Consider the following 12923-nt stretch of genomic DNA (forward strand, 5'->3'; position numbering starts at 1 on the left):
CATGTAGCTAGTGGGGGCGAGGGCCAGCAGCGATCCATCAAATCCTCTTCAGCGGAGCCTTCAAGGGACTTACAAGGGTGAAACTCACGTAAGCACGTAGCGAGACAACAAAACTCGCAAAAGCCCCAACTTGAGCTCTGAATATGGCAATGATGCAGCGGAGGCGATTGGGACTCGGGCAGAATAAGCTTCATTGCCAATGTACCACTGTACCTACAGCCGAAACGCCCCACCATTCTGGCGCTTAGATCCGCACGAACTCGAAAGAAGGACGGCCTACGAAGTAGAGACCCTCTTTTAACCCCTTATCACGTTTAAGGTGAACACTACGTATTTTAGTGTGCAGGGGCCTTGACGAATCGGCAGCATTGCACTTCGTTTGGCGAGTTACTGGTTAGGGAAGGCGGCCGAGAGACAACGCTAGAAAATGGCCTGGCACTTTTAAAAAGAGCAGAAGGCAGGTCTACACAATGTACGAATACGGATAAGGTATTTCATCCAGGACTCAGGTACCGTGACAGGAGCCGGGGGCCGAGTACTTGCGGCAACAGCTACACATGGAGCATGGCTCAATAGACTGACTGGCTTTTAACTACTGAGCTTCCGCCAGCCTGTCTACATTTGTGCATCACTGACTGTCTTTTCTTAGACGCCTGTCGTCGAGCATTGAAATTGGTCTCTGCTTTTTCCAGGCACACCGCTCAACCACAATCCTGAAAAACAGAGCGCTATCCAGTGGTCGGGGGTACTTTTAAGTCCTCGACAAGTGTTTGACACTCTTCATGAAAGAAATTGACATAAAATTGAATTACCTTCGCACTTTCAATATATTTTTGTCAGGTCATCTTCATCAGGCAAGTTGGCACAAACCAGCATTTCCTATGATGTCTCTTGAACAATTACCTTGCCTGCGCCGCATTCATGGTGGTTGTGTATTTGTAAAGCGCTCATGTACCGCTAATACACTTGACAATCCTTCATGAGTCTTGGGCGCTTTCAGGCCATAAGGCCACTATGCGCAGGTTAAGTCATACGAGCCCCGCTTCCACACTTCCACGGCTTTCAACCCCCCTCCCTGCCTGTGACATCTTTATTTTGACGGTCTCCGCCTTGGGTTAATTGCGACTCCGAGAATCCAGTGCTTTGCTCGCACGTCCCAGCAAAGCCAACCCCTATTCACCGCTGATATCTGCTGCCACCTTACTTCACTCACCCTTGTAACATCCTCATCATGGCATCCACTCACAGTGCATCCCGCGTCGACGATGTCCACTGTGTGGAGTTGCTACGCATGCCGCACGAAGTCAACATGCGGCACCGCGGAGAAGACTGGGCAGGCATAACGAATCAGAAGGAGCGGAAGAAACTACAAAACAGGCTGAATAAACGAGTCTGTGAGTTAACCTTGCGCAGTTTTCCCGAATCAGTTGGAACAAGCCAATGCTGAACAGAAATCAGCAAGGCAGAGGAAAAGAAATGCCAAGGATCGTGCCTCCTCCGGTACCGTCTCCCCTGATACTGCTTCCCCTCTAGCATCTCCCCCATACGCTGCGACAACCCCTTCTCCAGACAGCCTCATTACGACATTTAGCCATTGCTCAAGAGAGGACATTGCGCAGAAGCGAACTCTTCTCAAACAATTTGCCGAGCAAGCTCTAACGAGTTATATAACGGCTGATCCATGTGCCGACCACCACTTAAAACTTCTACAACTCAATACTATCAATGGCTTCACAAGAAACGCTACCGTGCTAGGTTTCAACTTTGATTGGCTCATTTGTGAGTCGATCTCTCCATTTGGCCACGACGGGCAAGGTCCAAAGCCGGGTACAGCACCTGCAGCCTACTTGCCAAATAGCCTTATGCCTACGAGCATGCAGTTAGAAATGAGACACCACCCGTGGCTTGATCTGTTTCCATTACCCCGGATGCGAGACAACCTATTGATAGCCATAAGTGCCATGGATGCCGAAGACGAACAAAGACTATTTGACGATGTCATGGAATCGGGCGGAGGGAGGAACGAATGGGCTGGGCTCGTGGTTTGGGGAGAGCCATGGGATCCTCAAAGTTGGGAACTTAGCATTCCTTTCCTACAAAGATGGGGATGGTTGGTGAGAGGCTGCCCAGAGATTATAGTGTCTACCAATCACTGGCGGAGTCAGAGAGGTGAAAAGCCGATTGCGAGCCCGAGTTGTGTCCAAGAGTTGTAAGGAACACCAGGACAATCAATTGTTAGTACATAGTAAGAGGGAATGATTACCGCCTCAGGTCCCATAGAACGAAATACGTTGTACTTTATTTATTTTTTATTCTCGGGAAAATTCATTGGCCTTAGTTGCTTACTTGGCTTGGAAAGAGTAGAGTCTCTGTCATGAATTAAGTCAATCCTAACTGCCGCGATGTTTATTTCTTCTCGGTGCTATGTAGGATTGCTCAAAATTTCAAAAAGTCCAAGCCTCTGATAAAACGAACAACGTCATCAAATGCGATCCAGCCGCTTCTTTTGGTTAGGTGCGTTTACGGCACAATGTCTACAGCTGCCTTGATTTCGTGGTGACGCTGATGCACTTGGCTGACACAGTAAGCAATTTGATTTGCAGACACAGTACTGGCATGCACGTGGATGACATTGTTTTGAAATGCCTGATGGCCCGCCAAGGATGCATATGACTGACACCGTAACAAGTGCAAAGACAGTGCACTGTGTCTTGGCCAAAAACAGTGTACCTCTTGGCAGTACGGTGCCTACAAACCGGATTGTTGATCCAGCCGCTGATCATTTGCTTCATGTTACAGTTTATGCGTGTGATTTAGGCGGTCCGCTCCGAAGGCCGGGGGGTCATTGTTGCAAACTTTCTGTACCGATTTCGTGAGGTTTATTACAGGACAGAGACCAAGAGCTTGCCATTTTCCTTATCAATCGTATGACGTTTCCTTCTTAGTACTAGCAGATGGCAGGCATGCCACTTGTTGCTTACGATTCTGAAGGAAAGCAGCGCAGCAATGTTAACTCGTTCCTGAAGCTGGATGGAAATTTTGATACGTGGCAAATCATAAGTTTCTGGAAACACATATTTCATTTCAGATATCATAATGATAAACAAATCCAAGTTCGTAATCGTGTAAAAATCTAGCTGTTTATATTTGGTGTAAACAGTACACGCTTCTTTCCGTGCATAGTCCAGTTTGCCGTGTTCCAATTCCTATAGACTGTCTCCGATATAACCATTTCATTTTCACATCAATCTAAGCGCACACTTTACGGAACTGCATTTTGATTAGTACAATATGATCCAATTGATAGATGAGAGCGCACATACCCCAAGAAACGGCGAGAGAAGAACCGTGATACCACTAGCGACAACGACCATGATGTAAATGTTGCTCATGGCGTCGACAATAGCACCAGCAAGCCGGGCCTGAACGTCTTCGGAGAAGCTCTGCCACTCGGGACTACTCGCGCCGGCGAGGATCACTCGTGGGTCGCCAGCAAAGTCTGATGGCAGGATGGAGGAGATGTACTTGGCACCCAGATTCTGGAAGATGCCACCGCTGAGAGAAGGGAAGAACGTGATACCAATGCACTGGACAAGGCTGATGACACCAATAGCGTTGAAAATGTCATCGGGGTCGACAATGTCCGAGACACATCCAAAGGCAGTGATCATGAAGCAACCGCCACCAATGCCAAGTAACACGCTGTATCCGTAGATTGCCGAGATGCTTGTATCGACCGAGACCGTGTACATGAGGGCACCTCCAACGACGGCAAGAAGTGAACCAACAAGGAACCACGGCATATAGTAGCCCCACTTTGACATGAACATGCCGTTGAGAATGGCAACGGCGGAAATCATGACGACGAAGGGCAGAAGTTTGATGGCGGCCTCCACGGGGGACTCGCCCCTCGCAAACTGGAAGTAAAGCGGGATGTAGTAGATGGGGATGTATACGGCCGAGGCGGCGGAAAAAGTGGCGAACTGCAAAATACCCAGCTTGAAGTTTCTGAGCATGTGGCTGGGGTAAAGTCGATTCTCTTCGTCGACAAAGGGGTGGAATTTGTGCGTCAGGATGAAGCCGATTCCGAGAACGCCCACGAAAACCCAAAGAATGATCATGCTGTACGATTTCCATTCGAAGAGGGTCCCGCCATAAGTGATGGCCATGAAGAATGCCACGCACCAGCCAGTCCAGACGGTCAGTCCGAGCAAGTCGATCTTGCTGATTCTCTCCTTAGTGGATTGACCCTTGGCGAAATCTATCGAAGGCAGGATGAAGATCAGGATTGGTGCGGCGACGGCAAAGATCAAAAGGTTGATGTAAAAGCCCCATCGCCAACCGAGGCTACTCTCTGCGAATCCTCCACCGATCTACACATACAAAGTCAGCCCTGCTAGTGTGATACAACCAACCATATGAATAAAACTTACAATTGGGCCCATAACGGTGCCAATTCCCCATGTAGGAGAGATCAGAGCAATGTAGAGAGGGCGCTCCTTGGGAGTAGTGACAACGCTGAAAAACGTCAAGGAGCCGACATAGATACCGCAACCACCAATGCCAGCAATCGCGCGCCCGATGATAAGAGAGTCCATTGTGGGAGCAGCACCAGTAATGGCACTGCCGATCTCGAAGCAAACAACGTAGCCGAAGTAGAGCCATTTGATGTCGAACAGGCCGTACATCTTAGATTGAATGAGCACCAGCGCAGTGGAGGGCAGGGCGTATGCGGTAGCGAGCCATGGGAACTTTTGAAAGTCCCCCAGGGATGCTATGATGTTTGGCTGTATGTCTGCCACCACTGTAGTGTCGAGGGCGTATAGGAAGACGCAGGAAAGAATGGCGCCAACGGTCAAAGCCCACTTGACGCCATGAATCTCGCGCTGGAATTCAGGTTCCGCATCTTTTGGTGCTTCTGTTGAGCTTTTACCGTTAGTGGTTGGACTCTCGGAGCGCATTGGGGTCTCGGCCTTGCTCGCAGGGAGACTGTCGGTAAGGCCAGTCGTCTTTTCTTCGTCGCTCATTTTGACGACTGGTGGCTGATGGAGTCCGGTGAGGATGGAGGGCTGAGGTAGCAGTTTATCAAGAGGCAAGGTAGAGAAAAAGGAGTTGTAGTAGGAAGCTTGAATGCTCAAGTTGACCTTTGATGATAGAACTCAAGGCAGGCAATCCACTACCTTTATATACTGTTTGACACTGCGAATATGATGGTATGGGTGCTTACGAATAGTAAATGAATTAGTATACCGTGAGCCAAGCCATGCAAATGGATGACCCTGAATAAGCTTGGAGTGTCACTGATAGGCAAGCATGCTTGGATTTAGACTCCTGTCTCATATATGGGTGGGCATGTCAATTCCCATATACAGAAAAACACTGAAACGAGAGCAGCCAAGGGGACTTCTGTCGATGACGAATCAAGGATCTTTGGGTTGTTTGCAAGCTTGAACTGATGGGCTTGGTCAGCATGAACATGGGTCATGGACATCGGGCAATTACCAAAATCTGGTTGCGAGGAAACCTGGACAGCTGATTGACATTCTTCAAACTCCATCCTCAAATCATGTCCCCCTTCTTGTTGCATTTCATTGAGCAAATGCTGTGGTGGCAGAATCCCAGCGTGTATGGCATGGGCGCTAACACCTCCAGCTTGGCACGCTAATGCAATCGACTGACCATCCCTGTCCATACTGTGGGGGCCTGTTTAGCGTACGCCCTTGAAGCCAGGGTCTTGGCGTTTTTGTTAAGACCCCTGAAGCCCAAAGAACGCTACGTAATCGGTGTGGGAAAGATTTCCCTTCAACTATTTTCATGTCTGTCTCCAGTAAGACGTCTCCCAAATGGTCAGAAATCTAATTCACCGAATATATGTCGCAGTTTTGATATTGAGGACTGCTGCAAAGCAAGTAATACTAAGATTGCGTGATCCTGATGCGCTGTACGCTAGCATAAGCCAGTATACACTACATCAAGTGGATTGTTATAACTAGAATAATGAGCTCGTCAAAACCTGCCTCGTCATATCCACAAGAAGAAGCCGTAATAGTTGCCATGCTGAATACCAATGTAGCCTCTGGAAAATCCGCAGTCCTGAAGGTATAATGCAGTACAAAGCTGCGTCGGGATGAGGGCGTTATAATAGAGGTAATAGCCTATGTAACACCCAGACCGCCTGATATATCGTAACGTCATCAATAAACATTGTCCTAGCAAAAACACAAAAAGAATGCCCAATTTACACTTACTTAGAACCACTCATTTCTATACTAGATCTCAATACGGAGTCAGTTGTCAAAGTGGCTGATTCACTTTAGGTAACTGCACCAGACCAAAGGAGGGATTAATATGGAAAGCTTTGGAATGGTTGATTTGGCTATACAACAGTAAATACTTTGAATGACAGGGATCATCTAGAAGAAAAGGTAAATGCATGCAGGCAGGCATATTGTTACATGTTATTCCAATCCGCAATTCAACAACAGGAGTTTTCAACCCGGATTACCATCTAATGGTAGATGGGTAGTGTTGGAATCTCAAGTTACCCGTACGGAAAGTAATTGTGCGTAAGCAACGAAGGTAACGAAAGGTCAAAATGGTACTGTATTCTGGTGTTTGTATATCTGCGTAGAAGAAGAAAGTAGGTAGGTTGGCAGCAGCAGCAGTGGTGAATATATCGCTGTTAGCAGCCCGGAGGTGGGATCTCCGGGTTCCGCTGCCGCGGCCGTTGCCGCAGCCGGCTGCTGCTGCTGGCCAGCTCCCTGTATTCTGGCTGAGTAATCCAACACGTAGAGAAATAAACATCATCTCCAAGCTTAAGATGTAAGTTTCCCAGCAGTTAGTTCCAAATAAATGAGGAGACAATGACAATGTCAAGGTTCTAGGCTCGCAGCTAGCCTATGATGTAAATAGCACAGTTGAACACTGCCTAGTCTCCTTCAAAGTCGACACGACAACTAGGTTAGAAGGTTAGAAGGGCCACCTTGGTGCAGGTTACCCATCTACTTGCTTTCAATTTCAGCTACCAGAATATCAAAGTTTGCGTCAACACCAATTTACCAGATATGTAGAGATTTCTCACGCTCCGTATGATCTTCATTGCTGTTAACTCAAATAAATTCAAAAAAAAAAAAAAAAGAGAAAGAAAGTTAAGTTTTGCAATAATGAAGGTTCAAGGGCTATCCCTCCATGATCGTTACAGATGGCTCAAATGACAAGAAATCATAATGGAAAGAGGCGAATTGTGTATATTGTTGATGTGTGTGTTTTTAATATGCTCCATGTGTCTCCATGGGCTTAAAGCGCTTGATAATCCCTTTGAGAGCTGCGGGTGCTTTCTGGCTGTGAAGCGACAATGCTCGAGATATTCGAAAACCTAATTCCACAATACCGAATGGCTTTATTTTGACATAGTACCACACTTCTGGCAAACCTTGTTCTATGACATCCCAAAACCCGAGGAATACGAGGAACCCGAGATTAGCGACTCTGTCGTGAACTCGGAAATCCACACTGACTCCACACGCTACAGCCGGTCTTTGTTCCAGAAACGGGCCGTTCACGTCGAGTTTACTTCTTCTATTGTTTACTGTCGTAAAAAAGAGCGAACACGCGTACAATACAAGCCACTAAAATGCTGCGGATCAGCGTCATCCTTACGCGGCTTTCCGGCGACTTCGTAAATCTCCGCTTTAGTGCTGCTTACGCGACAATCAATACGCCAAGATGGCTCGATACGCCAGGCATCCCCGACGGGGATTTCTGTATATAAATACCTATAAAACACAGAAATCGCCATTTTAAAATTTGAATCGGCATTCGCCATTACTACACGCACCACGCTCTGTTCAAGATGTCCTTTAAAGACTCCAAAAGGAGCCTACACGCCGAGGTAGACGAGTCAGAGTCCCTCTCCGACATTCCTCCTCCTTATGAGTTGCGCTCCTCGGGCGCGCTCTTGTCTAGCGAAGCTGCAATATCAAGTTCGATTATGAGTTCACTATTAGAACTCGAGTAGCTTGGACTGACTTTTGATTAGCCGATGGTCACGTCAACATCAACTTCCAGTCGGAGCACCCTGAGCAGCTCGCGGAACAGCTCCCCCCTTTCCCAACCACTGAGGACGCCACGTTTCCAAGCATCAGTACCAAGATAGTTCCTCCTCTAAATGTCGTCATACAAGTAGTAGGCAGTCGTGGTAAGTGTACAGCAACCTGTTACTAGTACTCGGCGATCTCGCTGGGCTTTTTTGTACTTACTAGTCTGCTTTCAGGAGACGTCCAACCCTTCATTGCATTAGGAGTAGCTCTAAGTCGCTACGGCCACCGGGTCCGATTGGCAACACATGACAACTTTGCCAAGTTTGTGAGGGATTCCGGCTTGGAGTTCTTTCCAATCGGCGGCGACCCTGCAGACCTGATGTCGGTACGTCTTGCACCATGCTCTCCCCGAGGTGCTGTGCCATCCACTGACTGTTTTAAGTACATGGTTCGTAATCCTGGTTTGATTCCTTCAATGGAGTCTCTGAAAGGAGGTGATGTGGGGAGGAAGCGCCGCATGATACGCGAAATGCTGCACGGATGTTGGCGCTCCTGCATCGACCCTGACCCGATCAGCAACCGGCCGTTCGTAGCAGACGCAATCATCGCCAACCCCCCAAGTTTCGCCCATGTCCACTGCGCACAAGCGCTAGGCATTCCTGCGCACATTATGTTCACAATGCCGTGGACCGCAACACGTGCCTTCCCGCATCCGCTGGCCAACATTCAACGAGGCAACAACTTGGAACCGCAGGTGACGAACTGGCTGTCGTACGGCGTGGTTGAGTTGATGACATGGCAGGGCCTAGGCGATGTCATCAACAGTTGGCGACGGAGAAACCTTGAGCTCGCACCGATCCCGGCCAGCATGGGCCCCGGAATCGCAACCTTTCTCAAGGTCCCGCACACCTATTGCTGGTCGCCGGCAATAGTCCCTAAACCTGCTGATTGGGGCACGGAGATTGATGTGTGCGGCTTTTTCATGCGAGATGAACCATCTTACAACCCACCCGCTGACCTCGAAACATTTCTCTCTGCTGGCCCACCGCCATTGTATGTAGGATTCGGCAGTATCGTGCTTGATGATCCGGCGCGTCTGACTGAGATCATTCTCGAAGCCGCCAGCATTTGTGGCATCCGTGTTATCATCTCGCGTGGGTGGAGCAAGCTTGGTGAAGGGAGGCCAAATACACATGGCGTGTTCTACCTGGGTGACTGTCCCCACGAGTGGCTGTTCAAACGAGTGTCAGCGGTGGTTCACCATGGAGGGGCCGGAACGACAGCTTGCGGTCTCATCAACGCAAAACCAACCATAATTGTGCCGTTCTTTGGCGACCAACCATTCTGGGGCCGGGTTGTATCAAAAGCAGGCGCAGGCCCTGCGCCCATTCCTCAAAAGGAGCTCGACGTAAAGAGACTGGTGGAGGCCATACAGTTTTGCCTGTCGCCCGCAGCAAACCAAGCTGTGCAAGCAGTGGCTGCTATCATGCGGGAGGAACGAGGCGTTCACGCGGCAGTCGAGTCGTTCCATCGGAACATCCCAGCCAACAACATACTCTGCGACCTTTTGCCCAATCAGCACGCAGTATGGACCTACGAAAAAGACTCCAAGAGCGGGCGCAAATGGCTTAGGCTATCGAACCAAGCAGCCTTGTGCCTCATCGAGGCGAAGAAACTGAAGCTTGCAGACTTGAAACCCCTTCGAGCGAGAGAATATGACACTGACGTCAAGCGATGGGATCCAATCACCGGCGGCGCCTCTTCTTTGCTTGGTACAGTGACCGACTTCACAGCTGCCCTGGGCGGAACGTTCATCGATCCTTGGAAAGAGTATAAACTCGCCAGGGCTTCTGGCCACGAAACCGGGCGAGCAAGCGGCGCAGCCGCCATAGCCGCTGGCAAGGGCCTCGCCTCTATGGCAGGAACAGTCACAAAGGGAGGCCTCGTAAACCTGCCGCTGGCTGTCGCAGAAGGGATGCACAATGTTCCTCGATTATACGGCGACAAGGTCCGAGATAATGGCAAGGTGGAAGACTGGAAGAGCGGCGGGGTCGTGGCAGCCAAGGTAAGTTTGGCCATCCAGTGAAGTTGTCCAAGAACAACTCTGACCAAAAATCAGACCTTTGGGACTGGCTTCTATGATGGGTTGACGGGCATATTCACCGACCCCTACAAAGGTGCGAAAGAAGGAGGAGCTCTTGGTTTGATGAAGGGTATTGGCACGGGATCCGTTGGTCTTGTTCTCAAGCCGGGAGAAGGTAAGCAAACAAATCCGACTCGGTTGCTCAAGCAGCGAGGTCTCTTCGGTGAAAATGTCGGGGAAAGCTAACCCGTTGACGTGACCAGCGCTCTTTGGGCTTGTGGCATACCCTGCACAGGGAATACATAAATCCCTCAAGGCAAGGACCGGCCGCAGCCATGCAGTCTGGATGGCAAAATCTGCGCTTCTGGACCATGACCGACAGCAGCCGCATAACGGGACCCCCCGCGGCGGAAGCAAGGTCCTGCAGGTGTTCGACGCTTACTTTACGCAATAGAGTCGCACCCGACGAAGTGCCCATTCTCGCATGGCGGAGAGCAGCCACTTGGGCACTAGTATTACCAAGCGGTTGGAAGCTTTAATGGGCCCGTGTCGGGGTCTCCGCGGTGTACGCGGTATCTCAGTGGTGGCAACCCATGCTTTTTTTCGTATGCATGTGAGAAACAAACATCAAGTGGAAGACGAGGAGGAGGCGGGGGGAGGGTTGCATCTGTCACTTCGTTGCCCAGGGTCTGAGCTGTCGGGCAGCCACTCCGCAATCTGAAAAGCGCAAGTCGACGGGTGAAGACGGTGAAAGGCCCGAGGTGTGGAGGAAACGAGAGAGCGAAAACAAAACAAAAAGCGGGACACTGCCGGACCCCGGTCCGAGGACCTTGATGGACCGAGCGGGGCCGAGTACCTGGATGGCCCGGCCGACTCAGCCTTCAGCTTGTAAAAGCACTCCAACGTCACCGGATTCTCGAGCCAACAAAACTTAGCACCTCTTGGCCGTGGGGTTGGGTCTTTGCCTCCATGCCTCGCCATTCGCCAGCCGATCGGCTGGCCAATCGACTCGGCGAGCATCAAGGTGATCGTGAGCTTGGCATATAGCTGCCCGCGCCTTGGCATCACCCGACTGATATATTTCGCAGGGCTAAGAGTGTTCTAGGAAGGCAATCGTGACCGACATGAGGGACCCCACTGGATGAATTATTGGACTTTTTCATCAAAAAAGCTTGGTTTTGGGCACAGAGGAGAGGGGACATGGAGGGATGTTGGACTGCGAAAGGCGGCAAAGATGGCTGGTGGTGACCGCAGACCGCGGCGACGCAGGATGGACAGTGCCCGATCAACACACACGAGCAGGCTGGGAGGGAAGGATTTGTCTGCCTGGGAACACGACAAGCGAGAAAACAAACGAGCCCACGCGGGCAGAACATGGCTAGCCCCGGCTTGGCTCGTCAGCTCGATGAGGCTTTCATTGGAGACCCGAGGAGACGGGACCGAGAAGAAAACTTCACCTGCATGGCATCTCGCAGCTATAAAGACCATTGCAAACCTCGCATCAATTATCTTCAAGCTTCAAGCTCCAGCCCAAGCTCACACCTGACAAGCCTACTCTCGTCCGCGAAAAGCAGCTCCAGCCAGCCAGCCCGTTCATCACGTCAAGCTTCACTTGAAATATCAAACTCCCCCTTTAAACCTCAGTCAAGATGATGTTCAGCCTCGCCACCGCAGCTCTACTGCTCTCCGCCCTCACGGACGCGACCCCTCTCGCCCGCCGCCAGGCCACCGAGACCGTCACCGTCGCCGCGGCCTCCGCCACGCCCGAGGCCCCCTACGACTGGTCCAAGGGCTGGCAAAAGACCTTCCCCATCCACCAGTCGTGCAACTCGACCCTCCGCGCCCAGCTCGAGGTCGGCCTCGCCGAGGCCCAGCAGCTCGCCGCCCACGCCCGTGACCACATCCTCCGCTTCGGAAACTCCTCCGAGCACGTCCGCAAGTACTTCGGCAACGCCTCCACCTCGACCCCCGTGGGCTGGTATGACCGCGTCGTCAACGCCGACAAGACCGGCATGACCTTCCGCTGCGACGACCCGGACAAGAACTGCGCCACCCAGGAGGGCTGGGCCGGCCACTGGCGCGGCTCCAACGCCACCCAGGAGACCGTCATCTGCCCCCTGTCGTTCGAGATCCGCCGCCCCCTGAGCTCCGTCTGCGGCCTCGGCTACAACGTTGCCAACTCCAAGCTCAACACCTTCTGGGCCACTGACCTCCTCCACCGCGCCTTCCACGTCCCCGCCGTCTCTGAGGGCGCCGTCGAGCACTACGCCGAGGACTTGGCTGAGGTTTTCGTCCTCGCCAAGGAGAACGCCACCTACTCCGTCCTCGACAGCGACGCCCTGCAGTACTTCGCCATCGACGTCTGGGCCTACGACATTGCCGCCCCCGGCGTTGGATGCTTCGGCGAGCTTGAGGAGACGGAGGAGGAGCCCACTGCCACCACCACCGCCGCCGGTGCCGCCACCGCTACCCCCTCCGCGACCTCGAGCGCGCCCCAAGAGTGCCACACCCACGGCGACGGCACTCTCCACTGCGTCTAAGTCCTCGGTTCTTTCACCCCGACAATGACAGCATGAGATAGCATGAAACAGATTAAAAGAAGTGATGGAGAGTGGAAGAAGTGAGGAAGGGATGAAAACATTTTGCATGCCGGAACGATACCACCTGGATTCATGAATTAGACGAATGAGGAAACATTCCATTTTTTCGAGGGGATTTCTTTAATGACCATAGATTAGAACACACACCCTCATTATTCAAGCAATAATAATAATGACAATTCCTGTCAGATAATGACGCCC

General features: G+C 51.2%; 4 protein-coding genes across 4 annotated transcripts; 3 read left to right on the forward strand and 1 right to left on the reverse strand.

Annotated features, from left to right (window-relative positions):
• Positions 1-1231: 1231 nt before the first annotated feature.
• Positions 1232-2213, forward strand: EsH8_IX_000206 (DUF3425 domain-containing protein; the record flags this gene model as incomplete). The annotated part of the gene is made up of 2 exons (XM_083266542.1): positions 1232-1394; positions 1459-2213. The coding sequence occupies 2 exons, from the start codon at positions 1232-1234 to the stop codon at positions 2211-2213; spliced, it is 918 nt and encodes a 305-aa protein (XP_083130107.1).
• A 1036-nt stretch (positions 2214-3249) lies between these two features.
• EsH8_IX_000207 (MDR family MFS transporter) lies at positions 3250-5027 on the reverse strand (the record flags this gene model as incomplete). Its single annotated transcript, XM_083266543.1, has 3 exons — positions 3250-3270; positions 3324-4373; positions 4434-5027. The coding sequence occupies 3 exons, from the start codon at positions 5025-5027 to the stop codon at positions 3250-3252; spliced, it is 1665 nt and encodes a 554-aa protein (XP_083130108.1).
• Positions 5028-7852: 2825 nt separating this feature from the next.
• On the forward strand, positions 7853-10576 carry EsH8_IX_000208 (glycosyltransferase; the record flags this gene model as incomplete). Its single annotated transcript, XM_083266544.1, has 5 exons — positions 7853-7982; positions 8039-8197; positions 8273-10104; positions 10159-10297; positions 10386-10576. 5 exons carry the CDS (start codon positions 7853-7855, stop codon positions 10574-10576), a joined length of 2451 nt encoding a protein of 816 aa, XP_083130109.1.
• Positions 10577-11771: 1195 nt separating this feature from the next.
• Positions 11772-12662, forward strand: EsH8_IX_000209 (putative peptidase domain-containing protein; the record flags this gene model as incomplete). Its single annotated transcript, XM_083266545.1, has 1 exon — positions 11772-12662. The coding sequence occupies one exon, from the start codon at positions 11772-11774 to the stop codon at positions 12660-12662; it is 891 nt and encodes a 296-aa protein (XP_083130110.1).
• Positions 12663-12923: the final 261 nt, after the last annotated feature.

The sequence above is a fragment of the Colletotrichum jinshuiense genome, chromosome 9, assembly GCF_051148585.1.
Source record: "Colletotrichum jinshuiense chromosome 9, complete sequence".
Classification (NCBI taxonomy): Eukaryota; Fungi; Ascomycota; class Sordariomycetes; order Glomerellales; family Glomerellaceae; genus Colletotrichum; species Colletotrichum jinshuiense.